General features: G+C 42.9%; 3 protein-coding genes and 2 long non-coding RNA genes across 7 annotated transcripts in view; 3 read left to right on the plus strand and 2 right to left on the minus strand.

Moving 5' to 3' along the window:
• Positions 1 to 1,284, plus strand: part of adkb (adenosine kinase b) — a 6,843-nt gene extending 5,559 nt beyond the window's left edge. Inside the window, exons 9-11 of one of the 2 annotated variants that reach the window (XR_014536179.1) lie at positions 1 to 87; positions 140 to 292; positions 603 to 1,284. The exon at positions 1 to 87 is cut by the window's left edge and continues 459 nt beyond it. Coding sequence is in view for 1 of the 2 variants with exons in the window: in XM_083557532.1 (XP_083413658.1) it covers positions 206 to 292; positions 603 to 727 (212 nt within the window). In the remaining variant the exon portion in view is untranslated. The remainder of the gene's footprint in view (positions 88 to 139; positions 293 to 602) is intronic. The other variant, XM_083557532.1, reaches the window with a different exon arrangement.
• An 877-nt stretch (positions 1,285 to 2,161) lies between these two features.
• LOC310735088 lies at positions 2,162 to 4,750 on the plus strand. Its single transcript, XR_014536217.1, has 3 exons — positions 2,162 to 2,245; positions 4,386 to 4,418; positions 4,682 to 4,750. It is a non-coding gene; the product is annotated as an uncharacterized lncRNA (long non-coding RNA).
• Positions 4,751 to 8,458: 3,708 nt separating this feature from the next.
• Positions 8,459 to 15,399, minus strand: dusp29 (dual specificity phosphatase 29). Its single transcript, XM_083556106.1, has 4 exons — positions 15,321 to 15,399; positions 14,239 to 14,420; positions 12,770 to 12,993; positions 8,459 to 8,975 (listed from the first exon to the last, which is right to left on the minus strand). The coding sequence occupies exons 2-4, from the start codon at positions 14,400 to 14,402 to the stop codon at positions 8,731 to 8,733; spliced, it is 633 nt and encodes a 210-aa protein (XP_083412232.1). The 5' UTR covers positions 14,403 to 14,420; positions 15,321 to 15,399; the 3' UTR covers positions 8,459 to 8,730.
• A 437-nt stretch (positions 15,400 to 15,836) lies between these two features.
• Positions 15,837 to 17,780, plus strand: LOC310735045. Its single transcript, XR_014536201.1, has 4 exons — positions 15,837 to 16,026; positions 16,157 to 16,232; positions 17,366 to 17,524; positions 17,676 to 17,780. It is a non-coding gene; the product is annotated as an uncharacterized lncRNA (long non-coding RNA).
• Positions 16,242 to 18,196, minus strand: LOC310735015 (dual specificity phosphatase 29). 2 transcript variants are annotated; one of them, XM_083557593.1, is made up of 3 exons: positions 18,047 to 18,196; positions 17,690 to 17,907; positions 16,242 to 17,541 (listed from the first exon to the last, which is right to left on the minus strand). In XM_083557593.1, the coding sequence occupies exons 1-3, from the start codon at positions 18,187 to 18,189 to the stop codon at positions 17,345 to 17,347; spliced, it is 558 nt and encodes a 185-aa protein (XP_083413719.1). In that variant the 5' UTR covers positions 18,190 to 18,196; the 3' UTR covers positions 16,242 to 17,344. The 2 variants fall into 2 exon arrangements, with proteins under 2 accessions (XP_083413719.1, XP_083413718.1); XM_083557592.1 differs by having other exon boundaries at positions 16,242 to 17,544.
• Between the last annotated feature and the right edge of the window lie 4,318 nt (positions 18,197 to 22,514).

Raw genomic sequence — 22,514 nt, forward strand, 5'->3', positions numbered from 1 at the left:
CTTCACACACACACTTCTAGTAATAAATCTCCATCAAATTCTCATGGAGCTTATAATAGCAGCACACTGAGACTTTTGGAATGAGATGTAAAAAAAAAAAAATAGCACAATTTAATTGTTGTGTGTCCACAAACATCAGGCCATAGTGTACACACACACACCCACACCCACACCCACACCCACACCTCTCTTCTCTCTCTTTTAGGTGAGAAAGTGATGAGGTTCCCGGTGTTGGATATCGACCAGAATGAAATTGTGGACACTAACGGAGCAGGGGACGCTTTTGTAGGAGGTGTGTGTGTGTGTGTGTGTGTGTGTGTGTGTGTGTGTGATGTCTAGTAATCAAACTAACTCAATGTGTGTTCCACATATCACTAATATATAGATTTGTGATATGTGAAGAAAGAATTTCAGTGTGCTTGTGATATAAAGGCTATTCTATATCAAATACTATAAAGCATTAATTATTATTACTATTATTGTTACTAGTATTATTATATTTATCACTTGAACTAATAGGTGAAGATCATCACTGCCTAATGGATATTCGTGTTATTGTGCTTTTATATAAAGTGATCAGAATGAAGTATCTCTGGTTTCAGGGTTCCTCTCAGAGCTGGTTCAGGAGAAAACTCTGGAGGAGTGCATCCATGCAGGTCACTACGCTGCTAACGTCATCATCCGACGATCCGGATGCACCTTCCCTGAGAAACCAGACTTCCAATAAAATACACACACACACACCTCTCTTTCTTTTTTTTTTTTTCCTCTCTCTCAATCCACCTCTTTCTCCTACAATGTGTGTGACGTGACTCGCGTGCCTCTACGTTTGTTTACACGTGCTTCCAGGGCATTCTAAAACAAAAGGAAAGGTTCTCTAGATGTAACCATGTTGAGTCTGGACCAGTGCGGAGAAAAGCACTTCCAGAGCCGTGTAGCAGCGACAGGAAGTGATCCGTGCTCTCTGATTTCTACACGTACACAAGTCTTAGAGAGAGAGTGAAAGAGTTGTTTATCAGGTCTGTACGAGACGGGACGCTGTGCTGGAGTGAATCTGTGGGTATGATCCAGCGCTCTGCTCTCACTTTATTAACTGGAGTGTTTTAAAGACTTCATCATACACTGTGTTCGTTTGTTTCCTGCAGCATAACAAACTCTTAAAAAAACACGCACAAGTCTTAAATATGCAGCATATACATCGTCTTACACACACACACACACATACATACACTGATATACATATATAAATATATACACACTCCAATAAAGAGGTAAATGATTCTCCTGGTGTCCCCTGTGCACTTATTATAGTGTGTGTGAGAGTGAGACTGAACACTTCTGCATATTAAAGTATTTTGGGGAGTATAATATGTACAGTGTGAGTATATTGTTAGTCTCAGGTAAATATAGTATAACCAGAGGAGTATTGTGTGTGTGTGAGAGAGAGAGTATATTATAACCAGCTGGAGTATAATGAGTGCGAGTAGAGTGTATAAATGGAGGGTGTATAATGTGTGTGTGTGTGAGTAGAGTGTATAAACGGAGGGTGTATAATGTGTGTAGTGTGAGTAGAGTGTATAAACGGAGGGTGTATAATGTGTGTGTGTGTGTGAGTAGAGTGTATAAACGGAGGGTGTATAATGTGTGTGTGTGAGTAGAGTGTATAAACGGAGGGTGTATAGTGTGTGTAGTGTGAGTAGAGTGTATAAACGGAGGGTGTATAATGTGTGTGTGTGAGTAGAGTGTATAAACGGAGGGTGTATAATGTGTGTGTGTGAGTAGAGTGTATAAACGGAGGGTGTATAATGTGTGTGTGTGTGAGTAGAGTGTATAAACGGAGGGTGTATAATGTGTGTAGTGTGAGTAGAGTGTATAAACGGAGGGTGTATAATGTGTGTGTGTGTGTGAGTAGAGTGTATAAACGGAGGGTGTATAATGTGTGTGTGTGTGAGTAGAGTGTATAAACGGAGGGTGTATAATGTGTGTAGTGTGAGTAGAGTGTATAAACGGAGGGTGTATAATGTGTGTAGCGTGAGTAGAGTGTATAAACGGAGGGTGTATAATGTGTGTAGCGTGAGTAGAGTGTATAAACGGAGGGTGTATAATGTGTGTAGCGTGAGTAGAGTGTATAAACGGAGGGTGTATAATGTGTGTGTGTGTGAGTAGAGTGTATAAACGGAGGGTGTATAATGTGTGTAGTGTGAGTAGAGTGTATAAACGGAGGGTGTATAATGTGTGTGTGTGTGTGAGTAGAGTGTATAAACGGAGGGTGTATAATGTGTGTGTGTGTGTGAGTAGAGTGTATAAACGGAGGGTGTATAATGTGTGTAGCGTGAGTAGAGTGTATAAACGGAGGGTGTATAATGTGTGTGTGTGTGAGTAGAGTGTATAAACGGAGGGTGTATAATGTGTGTAGCGTGAGTAGAGTGTATAAACGGAGGGTGTATAATGTGTGTAGCGTGAGTAGAGTGTATAAACGGAGGGTGTATAATGTGTGTGTGTGTGTGAGTAGAGTGTATAAACGGAGGGTGTATAATGTATGTGTGTGTGAGTAGAGTGTATAAACGGAGGGTGTATAATGTGTGTGTGTGTGAGTAGAGTGTATAAACGGAGGGTGTATAATGTATGTGTGTGTGAGTAGAGTGTATAAACGGAGGGTGTATAATGTGTGTGTGTGTGTGTGTGAGTAGAGTGTATAAACGGAGGGTGTATAATGTGTGTAGCGTGAGTAGAGTGTATAAACGGAGGGTGTATAATGTGTGTGTGTGTGAGTAGAGTGTATAATGTGTGTAGCGTGAGTAGAGTGTATAAACGGAGGGTGTATAATGTGTGTGTGTGTGTGTGTGAGTAGAGTGTATAAACGGAGGGTGTATAATGTGTGTAGCGTGAGTAAAGTGTTTAAACGGAGGGTGTATAATGTGTGTAGCGTGAGTAGAGTGTATAAACGGAGGGTGTATAATGTGTGTGTGTGTGAGTAGAGTGTATAAACGGAGGGTGTATAATGTATGTGTGTGTGAGTAGAGTATAAACGGAGGGTGTATAATGTGTGTAGCGTGAGTAGAGTGTATAAACGGAGGGTGTATAATGTGTGTGTGTGTGAGTAGAGTGTATAAACGGAGGGTGTATAATGTGTGTAGCGTGAGTAGAGTGTATAAACGGAGGGTGTATAATGTGTGTGTGTGTGAGTAGACTGTATAAACGGAGGGTGTATAATGTGTGTAGCGTGAGTAGAGTGTATAAACGGAGGGTGTATAATGTGTGTGTGTGTGTGTGTGAGTAGAGTGTATAAACGGAGGGTGTATAATGTGTGTAGCGTGAGTAGAGTGTATAAACGGAGGGTGTATAATGTATGTGTGTGTGAGTAGAGTGTATAAACGGAGGGTGTATAATGTGTGTGTGTGTGAGTAGAGTGTATAAACGGAGGGTGTATAATGTATGTGTGTGTGAGTAGAGTGTATAAACGGAGGGTGTATAATGTGTGTGTGTGTGTGTGTGAGTAGAGTGTATAAACGGAGGGTGTATAATGTGTGTAGCGTGAGTAGAGTGTATAAACGGAGGGTGTATAATGTGTGTGTGTGTGAGTAGAGTGTATAATGTGTGTAGCGTGAGTAGAGTGTATAAACGGAGGGTGTATAATGTGTGTGTGTGTGTGTGAGTAGAGTGTATAAACGGAGGGTGTATAATGTGTGTAGCGTGAGTAGAGTGTATAAACGGAGGGTGTATAATGTGTGTAGCGTGAGTAGAGTGTATAAACGGAGGGTGTATAATGTGTGTGTGTGTGAGTAGAGTGTATAAACGGAGGGTGTATAATGTATGTGTGTGTGAGTAGAGTGTATAAACGGAGGGTGTATAATGTGTGTAGCGTGAGTAGAGTGTATAAACGGAGGGTGTATAATGTGTGTAGCGTGAGTAGAGTGTATAAACGGAGGGTGTATAATGTGTGTGTGTGTGAGTAGAGTGTATAAACGGAGGGTGTATAATGTGTGTGTGTGTGAGTAGAGTGTATAAACGGAGGGTGTATAATGTGTGTAGCGTGAGTAGAGTGTATAAACGGAGGGTGTATAATGTGTGTGTGTGTGTGTGAGTAGAGTGTATAAACGGAGGGTGTATAATGTGTGTGTGTGTGAGTAGAGTGTATAAACGGAGGGTGTATAATGTGTGTAGCGTGAGTAGAGTGTATAAACGGAGGGTGTATAATGTGTGTAGCGTGAGTAGAGTGTATAAACGGAGGGTGTATAATGTGTGTGTGTGTGAGTAGAGTGTATAAACGGAGGGTGTATAATGTGTGTAGCGTGAGAAGAGTGTATAAACGGAGGGTGTATAATGTGTGTGTGTGTGAGTAGAGTGTATAAACGGAGGGTGTATAATGTGTGTAGTGTGAGTAGTGTATAAACGGAGGGTGTATAATGTGTGTGTGTGTGAGTAGAGTGTATAAACGGAGGGTGTATAATGTGTGTGTGTGTGAGTAGAGTGTATAAACGGAGGGTGTATAATGTGTGTGTGTGTGAGTAGAGTGTATAAACGGAGGGTGTATAGTGTGTGTGTGTGTGAGTAGAGTGTATAAACGGAGGGTGTATAATGTGTGTAGCGTGAGTAGAGTGTATAAACGGAGGGTGTATAATGTGTGTAGCGTGAGTAGAGTGTATAAACGGAGGGTGTATAATGTGTGTAGCGTGAGTAGAGTGTATAAACGGAGGGTGTATAATGTGTGTAGTGTGAGTAGAGTGTATAAACAGAGGGTGTATAATGTGTGTGTGTGTGTGTGTAGCGTGAGTAGAGTGTATAAACGAAGAGTGTATAATGTGTGTAGCGTGAGTAGAGTGTATAAACGGAGGGTGTATAATGTGTGTGTGTGTGTGTGTGTGAGTAGAGTGTATAATGTGTGTAGCGTGAGTAGAGTGTATAAACGGAGGGTGTATAATGTGTGTGTGTGTGTGAGTAGAGTGTATAAACGGAGGGTGTATAATGTGTGTAGTGTGAGTAGAGTGTATAAACGGAGGGTGTATAATGTGTGTAGCGTGAGTAGAGTGTATAAACAGAGGGTGTATAATGTGTGTGTGTGTGTGTGTAGCGTGAGTAGAGTGTATAAACGGAGAGTGTATAATGTGTGTAGCGTGAGTAGAGTGTATAAACGGAGGGTGTATAATGTGTGTGTGTGTGAGTAGAGTGTATAATGTGTGTAGCGTGAGTAGAGTGTATAAACGGAGGGTGTATAATGTGTGTAGTGTGAGTAGAGTGTATAAACAGAGGGTGTATAATGTGTGTGTGTGTGTGTGTAGCGTGAGTAGAGTGTATAAACGGAGAGTGTATAATGTGTGTAGCGTGAGTAGAGTGTATAAACGGAGGGTGTATAATGTGTGTGTGTGTGAGTAGAGTGTATAATGTGTGTAGCGTGAGTAGAGTGTATAAACGGAGGGTGTATAATGTGTGTGTGTGTGAGTAGAGTGTATAAACGGAGGGTGTATAATGTGTGTAGTGTGAGTAGAGTGTATAAACGGAGGGTGTATAATGTGTGTAGCGTGAGTAGAGTGTATAAACGGAGGGTGTATAATGTGTGTGTGTGTGAGTAGAGTGTATAAACGGAGGGTGTATAATGTGTGTAGTGTGAGTAGAGTGTATAAACGGAGGGTGTATAATGTGTGTGTGTGCGTGAGTAGAGTGTATAAACGGAGGGTGTATAATGTGTGTGTGTGTGAGTAGAGTGTATAAACGGAGGGTGTATAATGTGTGTAGCGTGAGTAGAGTGTATAAACGGAGGGTGTATAATGTGTGTGTGTGTGAGTAGAGTGTATAAACGGAGGGTGTATAATGTGTGTAGCGTGAGTAGAGTGTATAAACGGAGGGTGTATAATGTGTGTGTGTGTGAGTAGAGTGTATAAACGGAGGGTGTATAATGTGTGTAGTGTGAGTAGAGTGTATAAACAGAGGGTGTATAATGTGTGTGTGTGTGTGTGTAGCGTGAGTAGAGTGTATAAACGGAGGGTGTATAATGTGTGTAGCGTGAGTAGAGTGTATAAACGGAGGGTGTATAATGTGTGTGTGTGTGAGTAGAGTGTATAAACGGGTGTATAATGTGTGTGTGTGTGTGTGAGTAGAGTGTATAAACGGAGGGTGTATAATGTGTGTAGCGTGAGTAGAGTGTATAAACGGAGGGTGTATAATGTGTGTAGCGTGAGTAGAGTGTATAAACGGAGGGTGTATAATGTGTGTAGTGTGAGTAGAGTGTATAAACAGAGGGTGTATAATGTGTGTGTGTGTGTGTGTGTGTAGTGTGAGTAGAGTGTATAAACGGAGAGTGTATAATGTGTGTAGCGTGAGTAGAGTGTATAAACGGAGGGTGTATAATGTGTGTGTGTGTGAGTAGAGTGTATAATGTGTGTAGCGTGAGTAGAGTGTATAAACGGAGGGTGTATAATGTGTGTGTGTGTGAGTAGAGTGTATAAACGGAGGGTGTATAATGTGTGTGTGTGTGAGTAGAGTGTATAAACGGAGGGTGTATAATGTGTGTGTGTGTGAGTAGAGTGTATAAACGGAGGGTGTATAATGTGTGTGTGTGAGTAGAGTGTATAAACGGAGGGTGTATAATGTGTGTAGCGTGAGTAGAGTGTATAAACGGAGGGTGTATAATGTGTGTGTGTGTGAGTAGAGTGTATAAACGGAGGGTGTATAATGTGTGTAGTGTGAGTAGAGTGTATAAACGGAGGGTGTATAATGTGTGTAGTGTGAGTAGAGTGTATAAACAGAGGGTGTATAATGTGTGTGTGTGTGTGTAGCGTGAGTAGAGTGTATAAACGGAGGGTGTATAATGTGTAGCGTGAGTAGAGTGTATAAACGGAGGGTGTATAATGTGTGTGTGTGAGTAGAGTGTATAATGTGTGTAGCGTGAGTAGAGTGTATAAACGGAGGGTGTATAATGTGTGTGTGTGTGAGTAGAGTGTATAAACGGAGGGTGTATAATGTGTGTGTGTGTGAGTAGAGTGTATAAACGGAGGGTGTATAATGTGTGTAGCGTGAGTAGAGTGTATAAACGGAGGGTGTATAATGTGTGTAGCGTGAGTAGAGTGTATAAACGGAGGGTGTATAATGTGTGTAAGTAGAGTGTATAAATGGAGGGTGTATAATGTGTGTAGTGTGAGTAGAGTGTATAAACGGAGGGTGTATAATGTGTGTGTGTGTGAGTAGAGTGTATAAACGGGTGTATAATGTGTGTGTGTGTGTGTGAGTAGAGTGTATAAACGGAGGGTGTATAATGTGTGTGTGTGTGAGTAGAGTGTATAAATGGAGGGTGTATAATGTGTGTAGTGTGAGTAGAGTGTATAAACGGAGGGTGTATAATGTGTGTGTGTGTGTGAGTAGAGTGTATAAACGGGTGTATAATGTGTGTGTGTGTGTGTGTGAGTAGAGTGTATAAACGGAGGGTGTATAATGTGTGTAGCGTGAGTAGAGTGTATAAACGGAGGGTGTATAATGTGTGTGTGTGTGAGTAGAGTGTATAAACGGAGGGGGTATAATGTGTGTGTGTGTGAGTAGAGTGTATAAACGGAGGGTGTATAATGTGTGTAGCGTGAGTAGAGTGTATAAACGGAGGGTGTATAATGTGTGTAGCGTGAGTAGAGTGTATAAACGGAGGGTGTATAATGTGTGTAGCGTGAGTAGAGTGTATAAACGGAGGGTGTATAATGTGTGTGTGTGTGTGTGAGTAGAGTGTATAAACGGAGGGTGTATAATGTGTGTGTGTGTGTGAGTAGAGTGTATAAACGGAGGGTGTATAATGTGTGTAGCGTGAGTAGAGTGTATAAACGAAGGGTGTATAATGTGTGTAGCGTGAGTAGAGTGTATAAACGGAGGGTGTATAATGTGTGTGTGAGTAGAGTGTATAAACGGAGGGTGTATAATGTGTGTAGCGTGAGTAGAGTGTATAAACGGAGGATGTATAATGTGTGTGTGTGTAAGTAGAGTGTATAAACGGAGGGTGTATAATGTGTGTAGCGTGAGTAGTGTATAAACGGAGGGTGTATAATGTGTGTAGCGTGAGTAGAGTGTATAAACGGAGGGTGTATAATGTGTGTAGCGTGAGAAGAGTGTATAAACGAAGGGTGTATAATGTGTGTAGCGTGAGTAGAGTGTATAAACGGAGGGTGTATAATGTGTGTGTGAGTAGAGTATAAACGGAGGGTGTATAATGTGTGTGTGTGTGAGTAGAGTGTATAAACGGAGGGTGTATAATGTGTGTAGCGTGAGTAGAGTGTATAAACGGAGGGTGTATAATGTGTGTGTGTGAGTAGAGTGTATAAACGGAGGGTGTATAATGTGTGTAGCGTGAGTAGAGTGTATAAACGGAGGGTGTATAATGTGTGTAGCGTGAGTAGAGTGTATAAACGGAGGGTGTATAATGTGTGTGTGTGTGAGTAGAGTGTATAAACGGAGGGTGTATAATGTGTGTAGCGTGAGTAGAGTGTATAAACGGAGGGTGTATAATGTGTGTAGCGTGAGTAGAGTGTATAAACGGAGGGTGTATAATGTGTGTAGCGTGAGTAGAGTGTATAAACGGAGGGTGTATAATGTGTGTAGCGTGAGTAGTATGAGTGTAGTGAGAGTGTAATTTGAGTATAATATCTAGTGGGAGTAGTATAGGGTGAGTGTATTATGGACAGATGGAGTAGATAAAGATAAACACCCCACATTCAGGTCTTTATGTAGTGCATTTGTTGCTCCATTAATAACTGAGTGTTAGGGACGAGTCCTCTCAGTGCTCTCTGCAGTCTCTGTGTGTGTGTGCTCACTCCTCTGTTCTAGAAGGAAGGTGTCGAGTTCCCTCAACTGCTTCAGGAAGCCCCAGTTAGGGATGATCTGTCTGCGGAGCTTCACCTGCTCAATGGCCTCCACGAGCAGCATCTTCTTCTCAATCATCAGGTAGGCGAGGACCAGTGTGGCTGAGCGGCTCCGTCCCATTACACAGTGTACAAGCAGCTTGTCTACAACAAGGGGAACAAAACAATGAGAGTTGGTTCAATTTAACAGAGTATGATCAGAGAGTAGGGTGAGTGTAACGAGTATAGTGTGAGTAGTGAGTGTAGTGAGTGTAGTAAGGGCAGTAAGTGCAGTGTGAGTGTAGTGAGTGTTGTGTGAGTGTAGCATAAGTTTAGTTAGTGCAGTGTGAGATTAGTCAGGGCAGTGGAAGTGTATTGAGTGTAGCATGAATGTAGTGAGGGCAGTGTGAGTGTAGTGAGAGTAGTGAGTGGAGCCTAGTAGTAGTAAAAGCCTCTTGACTTGAAAGTGCAGTGTGAGTGTAGCGTAAGAGTAGTGAGTGTAGTGGAAGTGTATTGAGTGTAGCAGTGTGTGAGAAGTGCAGTGTGATTGTAGTGAGTGCAGTGTGAGTGTAGCATGAGTGTAGTAAGTGCAGTGTGAGTGTAGAGTGAGAGTAGTGAGTGAAGTGTGAGTGCAGTGGAAGTGTATTGAGTGTAGCATGAGTGAAGTGAGTGTAGTAAGTGCAGTGTGATTGTAGTGAGTGCAGTGTGAGTGTAGCATGAGTGTAGTAGGTGCAGTGTGAGTGTAGAGTGAGAGTAGTGAGTGTGAGTGCAGTGGAAGTGTATTGAGTGTAGCATGAGTGAAGTGAGTGTAGCATGAGTGTAGTAAGTGCAGCGTGAGAGTAGTTTGAGTGAAGTGAGTTTCATGTGAGTGTAATTTTATTGTAATGAGTGTATTTTGAGTGTAGCCTGAGTAAAGTGAGTGTAGTGACTGTCATGTGAGTGTGGTCAGTGTATTAAATGTAGTTTTAGTGTAGTCAGTGTATTGAGTGTAGTGAGTGCAGTGTGGGTAAGGTGAGTGTACTTTGAGTGTAGTCAGTGTATTGTGAGTGTAGCATGAGTGAAGTTAGTGTAGCGTGAGTGCAGTGAGTGCAGTGTGAGTGTAGTGAGTGTATTGTGAGTGTAGCATTAATAAAGTTAGTGTAGCGTGAGTGTAGTGAGTGCAGTGTGAGTGTAGTGAGTGTATTGTGAGTGTAGCATGAGTGAAGTTAGAGTAGCGTGAGTGCAGTGTGAGTGTAGCATGAGTGAAGTTAGTGTAGCGTGAGTGTAGTGAGTGCAGTGTGAGTGTAGTGAGTGTATTGTAAGTGTAGTATGAGTGTAGTGAGTGTTGTGTGAGTGTAGTTTGAGTGTAGTCAGTGTATTGTGAGTGTAGCATGAGTGAAGTAAGTGTAGCGGGAGTGTTGTGAGTGTAGTAAGTGTATTGAATGCAGTGTGAGTGTAGTTGGTGTAGTGAGTGTATTGTAAGTGTAGTGTGCGTGTATTGAGTGTAGTGATTATAGTGAGTATATTGAGTGTATTGTAAGTGTAGTATGAGTGTAGTGAGTGTAGTGGGTGTAGTTTGAGTGTAGTTAGTGTAGCATGAGTGTATTAGTGTAGTGAGTGCAGTGTGAGTGTATTGTAAGTGTAGTATGAGTGAAGTGAATGCAGTGTAAGTGTAGTGAGTGTATTGTGAGTGTAGCATGAGTGCAGTTAGTGTAGCGTGAGTGTAGTGAGTGCAGTGTGAGTAAAGTGAGTGTATTGTAAGTGTAGTATGAGTGTAGTGAGTGTTGTGTGAGTGTAGTTTGAGTGTAGTCAGTGTATTGTGAGTGTAGCATGAGTGAAGTAAATGTATTGAATGCAGTGTGAGTGTAGTTGGTGTAGTGAGTGTAGTGAGTGTATTGTAAGTGTAGTGTGCGTGTATTGAGTGTAGTGATTATAGTGAATATATTGAGTGTATTGTAAGTGTGGTATGAGTGTAGTGAGTGTAGTGAGTGAAGTGAGTGTAGTGAGTGCAGTGTGAGTGTAGTGAGTGTATTGTAAGTGTAGTTTGAGTGTAGTTAGTGTAGCATGAGTGTATTAGTGTAGTGAGTGCAGTGTGAGTGTATTGTAAGTGTAGTATGAGTGAAGTGAGTGCAGTGTGAGTGTAGTGAGTGTATTGTAAGTGTAGTATGAGTGTAGTGAGTGTAGTGGGTGTAGTTTAAGTGTAGTGAGTGTAGCATGAGTGTATTAGTGTAGTGAGTGCAGTGTGAGGGTATTGTAAGTGTAGTATGAGTGAAATGAGTGTAGTTTGAGTGAAGTTAGTATAGCATGAGTGTAGTGAGTGCAGTGGGAGTGTAGTGGGTGTAGTGAGTATATTGTAAGTGAAGTGAGTGTAGTCAGTGTAGTTTGAGTGTAGTAAGTATATTGTGAGTGTAGTGTGAGTGAAATTAGTGTAACGTGAGTGTATTGAGTGTAGTGAGTGCAGTGTGAGTGAAGTGAGTGTATTGTAAGTGTAGTATGAGTGTAGTGGGTGTAGTTTGAGTGTATTGTGAGTATAGCGTGAGAGCAGTGTGAGTGTAGTGGGTGTAGTTTGTGTATTGTAAGTGTAGTGTGAGTAAAGTGAGTGTAGTTTGAGTGTAATGAGTGTAGCGTAAGTGTAGTGAGTGCAGTGTGAGTGTAGTGGGCGTAGTGAGTGTATTGTAAGTGTAGTGTAAGTGAAGTGAGTGTAGTTTGGGTGTATTGTAAGTGTAGTGTGAGTGAAGTGAGTGTAGTTTAAGTGTATTGTAAGTGTAGTGTGAGTGAAGTGAATGTAGTTTGAGTGTATTGTAAGTGTAGTGTGAGTGAAAGAAGTGTAGTTTGAGTGTATAGTAAGTGTAGTGTGAGTGAAGTGAGTGTAGTTTGAGTGTATTGTAAGTGTAGTGTGATTGAAGTGAATGTAGTTTGAGTGTATTGTAAGTGTAGTGTGAGTGAAGTGAGTGTAGTTTGAGTGTATTGTAAGGGTAGTGTGAGTGTAGTGAATGTAGTTTGAGTGTATTGTAAGTGTAGTGTGAGTGAAGTTTGAGTGTATTGTAAGTGTAGTGTGAGTGTAGTGAGTGTAGTGGGTGTAGTTTAAGTGTATTGAGTGTATTGTGATTATAGCGTGAGTGTAGTGAGTGTAGTGGGTGTAGTGAGTGTATTGTAAGTGTAGTGTGAGTGAAGTGAGTATAGTTTAAGTGTATTGTGAGTGTAGCGTGAGTGAAGTGAGTGTAGTTTGAGTGTATTGTAAGTGTAGTGTGAGTGAAGTGAGTGTAGTTTGAGTGTACTGTGAGTGTAGCATGAGTGAAGTGAGTGTAGTTTGAGTGTATTGTAAGTGTAGTATGAGTGTAGTGAGTGTAGTGGGTGTAGTTTGAGTGTATTGAGTGTATTGTGAGTATAGCGTGAGTGTAGTGAGTGCAGTGTAAGTGTAGTGGGTGTAGTGAGTGTATTGTAAGTGTAGTGTGAGTGAAGTGAGTATAGTTTAAGTGTATTGTGAGTGTAGCGTGAGTGAAGTGAGTGCAGTGTAAGTGTAGTGGGTGTAGTGAGTGTATTGTAAGTGTAGTGTGAGTGAAGTGAGTATAGTTTAAGTGTATTGTGAGTGTAGCGTGAGTGAAGTGAGTGCAGTGTAAGTGTAGTGGGTGTAGTGAGTGTATTGTAAGTGTAGTGTGAGTGAAGTGAGTATAGTTTGAGTGTATTGTGAGTGTAGCGTGAGTGAAGTGAGTGTAGTTTGAGTGTATTGAAAGTGTAGTATGAGTGTAGTGAGTGTAGTGGGTGTAGTTTGAGTGTATTGAGTGTATTGTGAGTATAGCGTGAGTGAAGTGAGTGCAGTGTAAGTGTAGTGGGTGTAGTGAGTGTATTGTGAGTGTAGCGTGAGTGAAGTGAGTGTAGTTTGAGTGTACTGTAAGTGTAGTGTGAGTGTAGTTTGAGTGTAGTTTGAGTGTAGTGAGTGTATTGTGAGTGTAGTGAGTGTATTGTGTGAAGTGTCTTACTTTGGGAGTTGCTCAGGACGTGTCTCATATACTCAGCAGAAGTGAAGAAGTGCACACTGATGTTGAATGAAGGAACGTCTTCTGCCTTAATGCCGTAGTACTCTATGTCCATGTTGCTATAGTAACCAGCTCCAGTACACACACTGTTCCTCTCACCCTCAGCAGCATTCAGAACATGAGTCACACCAAGTTTCTGTAAGCTATAACGGTCCCGTGCTGTCTGCCTGTTTTGAACACACACACACACACACACACACACACACACACACACACTGAATATACATGCGTATTTGCCTTTAGTCAGTTGCTTTTCACTTGTCTTCAAGGACATGAGAGTCTACTTAACTTAAATTCAACATCTGAAGGTCTACATTTGAAGGACTTTCAACAACAACTGTGTCTTTATTTTTCATTTCATTTTTGAAGGTGTTCAAGAGGTTTGGAGTTCTATAGCAGTAGATCTTCCACTTCAACCTTTGGAAAGCAGATATCTATCATTGACAGTGATGTCCATAATCATAAAATAGATTATGTCCAAAGATCATAATTGGATTCTGGTAAGAAAGTGTTTTTGGTAGATCTAAAGAACATGGAGCATGTCTTTGTGTTGAAGGACACCAATTTCCACGATGTTTTCTCTATCTAAGGCAAATGAATGTTAGATATGAGGAACATGAAATTCTTTGTCATGGACAGTGAAGGCCACATTCTGGACTGAAGCAATAATTGGTGGACTTGATTGTATACAGGGAGTCGTCGACTTACGACCACGATTGGGACCGACAGACCGGTCGTAACACGATTTGGTCGTAAGTAGAGTAGGCGATATGGACAGTACTGTAAAATGATGCCGGAAGCTGGTAAAAAAATAACGTACGCCACGGCTAGCGATTGTGGTCGTAATGTCGAATGGTCGTAAGTCGACGACTACCTGTAGTGTTTTTTGGGACAGCAATGTCCCCATCCTGGACAGACTGACAGACCATCATGACAAATTATTGTTGAAGGTTCCAGGGCTGTTCCTCAGAGGACAATGCATAGATTCTAGACAAAGGAGACAAATAGTTGAAGATGTCTACCTTCTTTAATTGAAATCATGTCCACTGTTCAAACTAAAATGTTATTAGTAAGTTCAAAGTAGCATGATATTTTTCCTTCACTTGAACTAGCAGACCCAAACCAGTTCCAGCCCCAGCCCCTGTGCACAAAGCCAGCTCCATGAAGATCTGCTTTCCATGGTTTGAAGTGGAAGATCTCCTGCTATACAGCTCCAACACTACTGAACACCATTGGAATGATGACTACACTCCAGGCCTTCTCACTTTCACATAGCGATCTTATGCTCAGAAAATCTTTTCTGCAGATCACTGATTTATCACTGCTGGATTTATTGGCACTGCTGGACTGATGTGGACTGATGTGGATTGATATGTTTTGATTTTTAAGTGAAAGGTGTGTTGTGTACTCACTCGTCTCCTATGTAGATGTTGGGCCACACTTCGTTGACGTGTGTGTACGCTACAGTGCCGCGTGCTAGCAGCTTCTCCAGCTCATAGTTACTGGGTGTCAGGTATTCATGTTTTTCCTCCTGAACATCTGGCTTCAGACCCAATTTCAGTTCATTAGATGCCATTATTCCTCAGGATTACAACTGATAAAGAACAGTTACAAGTGTGAAGGGACGTGAACATTCTGTACAACCTTCTATTGCCTACAGGTTGAAATAAAGGGGGTGTGGCCTGTGCATTTGTCAATCCTATTAAAGGAGGTGTGGCTTGTGTGCCTGTCAATCCCTATAAAGGAGGTGTGGCTTGTGTGCTTGTCAATCCTATTAAAGGAGGTGTGGCTTGTGTGCCTGTCAATCCCTATAAAGGAGGTGTGGCCTGTGCATCTGTCAATCCTAATAAAGGAGGTGTGGCTTGTGTGCCTGTCAATCCTTATAATGGAGGTGTGGCCTGTGCATCTGTCAATCCTAATAACGGAGGTGTGGCCTGTGTGCCTGTCAATCCTAATAAAGGAGGTGTGGCCTGTGTGCCTGTCAATCCTAATAAAGGAGGTGTGGCCTGTGTGCCTGTCAATCCTAATAAAGGAGGCGTGGCTTGTGTGCTTGTCAATCCTAATAAAGGAGGTGTGGCCTGTGTGCCTGTCAGTCCTAATAAAGGAGGCGTGGCTTGTGTGCTTGTCAATCCTAATAAAGGAGGTGTGGCCTGTGTGCCTGTCAGTCCTAATAAAGGAGGCGTGGCTTGTGTGCTTGTCAATCCTAATAAAGGAGGTGTGGCCTGTGTGCCTGTCAGTCCTAATAAAGGAGGCGTGGCTTGTGTGCTTGTCAATCCTAATAAAGGAGGTGTGAAAAACTGTTCAACACGTCATGATAAATCTGGAAAGGCATGAAAACATTTCTATGAGTTTTTCCCCTAGTTACTAACGGAAGGGTGGGGGTGGGGGGGTAAAGTGGTGAAGGAGTGTAAGTTGTAATGTTTGTCCTGTTTAAACTACATCGTGTTTTAGTAAAAATGAGTCACTTTCAAAAGCTGAACATGCCAGAACTTACCATCGATGCCTTTAGAAGCTTTCGGTTTTGCCTTGTCTCTGTGCAGCTCTGAAAGCTGAAGACAGACTGTGTGTGTGTGTGTGTGTGTGTGTGTGTGTGTGTGTGTGTATAACCACAGTTAACTGCTTTGAATGGAGTCAGGTTCAGTCTATTTATAGAACTCTTGGACTCTTCATACCCTGACACACAAACACAAATGATTCAGATCTTCACTACTGATAGTGTTTAACAGTGTTAGTGTTAGTGTTAGTGTTAGTGTTAGTGTTAGAACAAGGTCAATCAATGATCTACCAGTTTTAGTGGTAATACATTAAAAGTTTGCTGAGGTATAAACTTACTTCCTGTTTGGTGGCGTTACTATGATATTGCAAATAAACAACCTTTCTTCAGCTACATCACTGGATAGATACATACACCAAACTGTGTGTGAAGGTAACAGAGACTGAACTCTAATAAACTTTATAAAGAGAGTGATAAAGGCATACAAAGTGTTCTATGGTTTTTGACCCTGAAGACTCCAGCCATGAACCATAACTTAATATCAAACTATTTTTTTATGATCACTGTGAACAAGCGGTTACTATGGCAATAATAACACTATAAATTATTCTGCAGAGCCATAGAAGTTATAGACCATCTTCCGACCAATCACATTGGAGGACCTAACAGCACTGTTGTGTACAATAAGGTCATTTTGGGGGTCTGTGTAAGTGTAAGTGTGTAGTTTTTGTACGATTGATGGTTTAAACTCTCATGGAAAAAAAATCATGGTATAGTGATGAGTGAAAGTCCGTCGCTGATGCAAATCCAGCTGTGTTTTTAATCAACCAATGCAGATAAATCCAGTAAAAGATGGTCAGTGAACAGCTGGACACTGAACCAGGCTATGATCAAATACAGTATCTCACAAAAGTAAGTGCATTTCACCAAACATTTTATTATAATCTTATGAAGGAACAAACGAAATGAAACTTGAATATATTTTAGAGTGTCAGTGTGCAGCTGTGTATCAGTACAGATTTACTGTCCTTTTAAAATAACTCATCATACAGTCATTACTGTCTAAATAACTGCCAACTAAAGTTAGTACACCCTCAGTAAACATGTCTAAACTGTGTCCAAAGTGTGAATATTGTGTGTGAGCACATGGTTATCCATCACTGCTTTAATCCTCCTGGGCATGAAATTCACCAGAGCTGCACAGGTTGTTGCTGGGATCCTCTTCCACTCCTCCATAATGACATCACAGAGCTATAACCGTGCAAAGCCTCATGTTCTATTCATCATGTTCATGTGTTTGTCTGCTTGTTAGAACAAGAGCAGTTCAAATGTGGTGCTTTGAGTCGATTCTCTCATACTGACCACTGGATGTTCTACATGGACCTCATGGTAAAGAGTCTCTGAGGATGTGAGAATTAGAATTGTTGCTCTCCACAAAGATGCCGAGGCAGTAAGAAGATCAGTATCACCCTGAATCTGAGTTACAGTACAGTGGTCAGGGTCATACAGAGGTTTTCCAACACGGGTTCCACTCGGAACAGATCTCACAAGGGTCCATCAGAGAAGTCGAGTCCTTGTGCTGTGCATCACGTGCAGAAGCTGCTCTAAAAAATAAACACATGAGAGCTGCAGCGTTGCTTTAGAGGTTGCAGGAGCAGAAGATCCACTTGTCAGTGCTCAGAACGTACGCCACACACCGCAACATGTCGGTCTGCAGGCCGTCGTCTCAGAAGGAGCCTCTTCTGAAGCTGTCCACAAGAAAACGCTCAAACAGTTGTTGAAGACGACCTGTCCAAGAGGACAACATGTCCTTCTCATGACCTTGCTATGTCCTTCTCATGAGCTTATGTCCTTATGAGCTTGTTGTGTCTGTCTTATGAGCTTGTTATGGCCTTCTAATGAGCTTATGTCCTTCTTTTGAGCTTTTTATGTCCATCTTATGAGCTTGTTATTTTCTTCTTATGAGCTTGTTATATTCTACTTATGAGCTTATGTCCTTATGATGCATCCATCCTTATTTCTGTCTATATCTCTTTCCTTTGCAGTCTTGCATCCAGCTCTCGTAACTGCTCCAGAAATCCAACATTGGGCAGAATGTTCCGGTAACCTCGCACCGCTGTGATAGCCTCTGCCACTGTTAGTTGTTTGTAGATAATAAGGTATGCTAACACTAGTGTAGCCGAGCGGCTAACTCCCCGAGCACAGTGCACTAACACTTTACCTGCTAAAGATAACACACACACACACACACACACACACACACACACACACACACACACACACACACACACACACACACACCACTTAAAATAAACAACATATAAGCAAACAGATTTAGTTTTAGTAAATGTTTAGCATGATGTCGTTACATTCCTGGCTGAGAGCCGTGTGTATGAAATCAGCGGTCGTCAGGAAGAACATAAACAGGTTGAAGTCTCTGCTGTCTGGAGCCTCTACGCCATGATACTGGATGTGGGCATGGGAGTAAAAGGCGGAGCCTGTGTTGATGTGGGTGGGGCCATGTGCAGCATTCACTACATGAGTCACTTTCAGAGTGTTTAGCAGTGTCAGGTCCGTCGCTGTGCGTCTGCCAAAAAAACCACACATTCGTTTTACTCACTCACATCACCATGCTAAACACATAGCTGTTAGCATCTAAATTACTTGTTAGCAACATTAGCACCATTAGTCTTATTGCATGTATGTTCAAAGGGCTTTGTACCTACGCATCAGAGATGATGATATTAGGCCAGACTTCATTAAATGGGCCTGAAGGGTGGCGGCTTTTCAGCAGAATGTCCAGTAGGATGCAGGTGGGTTTAGTTTCATACCCAGACTCCACATTTTCATTCGCTGTTCCTCTTTCCATTACACAGAAGGCGATTGGTCAGAGCCAGTGTAGTTGAGTATTTATCTATAAAAATAATGTGTCTTTGACTAATTATTGTCTGGATTGATCTTCATGCGTTCGATAAGGCGCACGTATGTGTGTGTGTGTGTGTGTGTGTGTGTGTGTGTGTGTGTGTGTGTGTGTGTGTGTGTGGTATTTACACTGACACTATTCTGAGCCTTATGATATATTTAAACCTCAGCGTAAGATGAGAGTGAGAGTGGGAGGAGCTAAACACTATGTAAAAGTATTTGCTTTTACTTGCATGTTACTGCTGAATTCCTGATTCCTTGAGTAGGTGGGGCTAATGCCTAATTGACAGGTTAGATTTCCCAGAGTTGGAAAAAAAAAGTGAAATTTCCAGTGTTGGATTAGATGAAACACCCAGAAGTGGGTGGGGTTGTGTTTAAAATGGGCACATCTGGAGGGGGCGGAGAAATAACACAAAGGGAGGAGTTAATATTAGTGTGACTGTGTTCTGATTGGTTCTGCTGTGTTCGTATTAGACATACTCTTTTAATTTGCCTGCCTGTTGGCTCTGGGTTTCCTTGTTCCTATTGGCTGTGCTGTTTCATTCTGTGTTCCTATTGGCTCTGCTGTTTCATACCCCAAACCTATTGGTTCTGCTGTTTCATACCCCATTCCAATTGGCTCTGCTGTTTCATACTAAGTTCTTATTGGCTCTCTGTTTCATACCTTGTTCCTATTTCCGCTGCTGTTTTATATCATGACCTTATTACCTGTGCTGTTTCATACTAGGCTCCTATTGGCTCTGCTGTTTCATATTGCATTAATGTTAGCTTTGTTGCTTCGTTCTATTTTTCTATTAGCTGTGTTGTTTCACACTGCTTTCTTATTGGCTGTGCTGTTTTAAACTAAGCTCCTATTTTCTCTGCTGTTTTATACTGTGTGTCATGGTCTTCCCTGTTTGCAGTGCGCACTTCCGGTTTTGCGACGTGTACTTCCAGGTCTGCGGCCTTTTTCGTTTTTTTCCCGCACAGCCCGGTATTAAAGAACCCTAATAAATCTCCCTCTCTGCCAGATTATCTCATATCAAGCCAAGGTGGTGTATGTGATACCATTCCTGACCGGAAAGGCCCTGCGATGGGCGACCGCCGAGTGGGAGAGCCAGTCCACCTTCTTTTCTTCTTTTTATGCCTTCTTGTAGGAGTTCCACAAGATCTTCGATACTAGATACTAGATACTAGATACTTTCACATCCCGGCAGGATGCTGCACGGTCACTTCTCTTTGCCACCCAGGTAGTCTCTCAGTTGCCAATTACGCTGTGGATTTCTGCACAGAAGCCACATGTCGCAATCGACAGCGATTGCGACCGCACTGCTTTGTACGCTTTTATGCCTTCCTGTGAGGCCTTGCTACGGAGATGAAGGATGAGCTGGTCGCCAGGGAGTTACAAGTTGGCCTAGGTGGCCTAATTACTCTGGCCATCAGGATTGTGCAGAGGATTTGGGAGCAATGCGGTGAAAGGCAATTCCAATGCCCTGAGCATAGTCCTTAGTTCCTGTCTCGTTAAAAAAAAACCTCCACAAACAGCCCTTGGTCCAGAACCCCTGTCTTCACCTCACCCTATGGAGATAGGGAGCTAACATTTATCACTAACAGAGAAGGAGAGGCACCGCTCTGAGGGGCTCTGCCTTTATTGTGGGGAACCAGGGCACATGGCAGCCTGGTGCCCAGCAAAAGGCAGGGCTCGCTGTTAAGGAGGGAACCCACATAGAGCCAACCACTGCTTGTCTCCTCCAAACCACTTCTAAAAGTACAAATCTGCATGGGAGACCAGACCCACGAATTGGCGGTGTTCGTGGACTCCGTAGCAGACTTGGTATTCCTGGATGAGAACCTGGCCCACCAATCGAGACTGAGACGCTGCCCGCCCCCCCGAAGTTCCGGGCCTTAGACGGGCACAACCTTTACCAGGCGTTTCGCTCGAACAAGTACCACTGCTTGTTACAATCTCCGAACACCCGGATTGGCTTTTCTTTCTGATCATACCCTTGTCCTATGCTCGTGTCATCCTTGGTTTTTCCTGGCTCTGAAAACACAACCCACATCTAGTCTTAGAATGGGGGGTGCCCTGCCAGACCCGCTGCCTCTCCCTCTCCCCAACCGGCCCTGCGCCTGTCCCTCTGCGTCATGAGCCTCAACCTGATCTCCGCTCTATTCCGGCGGTCTACCATGACCTGGGGGCCGTCTTCAGCAATGTCAAAGCATTCTCCCTGCCACCACACAGGCCATACAACTGTGCCATTGACCTGCTGCCTGGAACCCCTCCTCCTCATGTACATTCGTACCATCTGTCTGAATTTGAGCAGGAGGCCATGAACCAGTATATTCAAGAGTCTCTCTCTGCCAGGATTATTTGCCCTTTCTCCTTCCCTGCTGGGGCTGGGTTCGTGAAAAAGAAAGACAAGACCCTACTCCCATGTATAGACTATCGGGGGCTTAACACCATTACTGTCAAGAATCTCTATCCCCTACCACTCATGGCTTCTGCGTTTGAGCTCCTCCAAGGGGCCTCCATTTTCACGAAGTTGGACGTGAGAAATGCCTACCACCTTGTTTGCATTCGAAAGGGAGATAAGTGGAAGACTGCGTTTAACACCCCTTTCCAGACATTATGAGTACTTGGTAATGCCAGTCGGCCTGACCAACGCTCCGGCAGTGTTCCAGACTCTGGTCAATGATGTACTACTGGACATGCTCAAATGCTTTGTATTCGTTTACCTTCACGACATCCTCATTTTCTCTTGAACCAAGGAGGAACACGTCCACCATGCTTTAAAGCCTTCTTCGAAACAGCCTGTACGTGTAGGCAGAGAAATGCGAATTTCACGTCACCACCACATCCTTCTTGGGGCTCTCTCAGCCGGGAAGATTCAGATGAACCGAGCCGAATCCAGACAGTCAGAAGATGCCAACATTTTTCAGAGGTTCATCCGGTGTTATAGCTCTATCAAGGCCCTCCTTTACCGGCTCACTTCCACCCATCGGCCCATTCTGTGGGACTCTGAGGCTGAACAGGCCTTCTCTAAACTCAAAGACCTTTTCACATGTGCTTCTGTTTTGACCATGCCTGACCCCACTCGCCAATTTGTTGTGGTGTTTGATGCGTCCAGTCTGAGGGTGGGGGCTGTCCTGTCTCAGAGGGATGCCCGTGACAACTGGCTTCATCCTTGTGCCTTTTTCTCCCGTCCCCTTAATCAAGCCGAAAAAGAACTACCCTTTAGGAAAACTGGAGCTCCTGGCAGTCAAGCTGGCCATGGAGGAGTGGCGTCATTGGCTTGAAGGGACCAAGGTGCCATTCATGGTTTGGAGGAATCACCGCAATCTGGAGTACCTGCAGTCGGCCAAATGCATGAACCATTGTCAGGGCCGCTGGGGGCTTTTTTTTGTTTGTTTAAACTTTTCTCTAGCCTACCGTCCAGGGTCCAGGAACGGCAAACCAGATGCACTCTCCCAAATACACCCCCCCGGTGAAGGGGACCCCCCCCATCTGAGCGCATTCTCCCACCATTTTCCGTAACCATATGTGCTCTCCGCCTGGAGATTGAAAGGAAGATTCTGCAGGCCACTTTGGGTATGCTCGTTCCAGAGGCTCTTTGTGCCTGATACCCTATTTAACTGTGTTATTGGACTTTTGGGGTTTTTGGAATTGTTTGTTTGGATTTGCACAGTTGTTTTTGGCTTGTGTTCTGAGTCTATTCACCTGGTTACTCGAGAGTTTGTTTATTAAAGACTCTTATCTCTAAGCTCTCAGTCTGCGTCATGCATTTGGGTCCCTCGAGCCAGTCCCTGACACTGTGCATCTATTAGCTCTGCTCTTTCATTCTTTGTTCCCATTGGCTCTGCTATTTTACACTGCCTTTTTATTGGCTCTGTTGTTTTATACTGCGTTCCTATTGGCTCTGCTGTTTTATACTGCATTTATATTAGCTGTTTTGTTCCATACTATGTTTCTATTGGCTCTGATGTTTCATACCACTAGAGTGTTAGTACAAAGGAAGAGTCTAAAATAGACTGGGCAAAATTTCCAGAGCAATAAATGCAATAAATATCTGAGTGGTACTGAATATAAGAGAAGTTTGTGTGTGTGTGTGCATGTGTGTGTGTGTGTGTGTGTGTGTGTGTGTGTGTGAGGGGTTGGGGCATTATTGTGTAGAATGTGTGAATGTAAAATTTTCTGACAGCACTACAGGTTAATATGAATGTGCTTGGTATATTACATTATCGTTGCTATAGTAACACTTCATTCACAGCATTTTGGTAAACTATTAGCATAGC

This window comes from Silurus aristotelis (genome assembly GCF_946808225.1).
Source record: "Silurus aristotelis genome assembly, chromosome: 12".
Classification (NCBI taxonomy): Eukaryota; Metazoa; Chordata; class Actinopteri; order Siluriformes; family Siluridae; genus Silurus; species Silurus aristotelis.

Bases quoted from the DNA above. Each gene is read 5' to 3' on its own strand.
- dusp29 (XM_083556106.1), bottom strand. From the start codon at position 14,402: ATGGCATCTAATGAACTGAAATTGGGTCTGAAGCCAGATGTTCAGGAG. The intron at 12,994-14,238 runs GTGAGTACACAA...TGTTCAAAACAG, and splicing joins AACATCTACATAGGAGACGA to GCAGACAGCACGGGACCGTT. The intron at 8,976-12,769 runs GTAAGACACTTC...CCCTTGTTGTAG, and splicing joins CGTCCTGAGCAACTCCCAAA to ACAAGCTGCTTGTACACTGT.
- LOC310735015 (XM_083557592.1), bottom strand. From the start codon at position 18,189: ATGGAAAGAGGAACAGCGAATGAAAATGTGGAGTCTGGGTATGAAACT. The intron at 17,908-18,046 runs GTAGGTACAAAG...TTTTTTTGGCAG, and splicing joins AATATCATCATCTCTGATGC to ACGCACAGCGACGGACCTGA. The intron at 17,545-17,689 runs GTAACGACATCA...TGTTATCTTTAG, and splicing joins CACGGCTCTCAGCCAGGAAT to CAGGTAAAGTGTTAGTGCAC.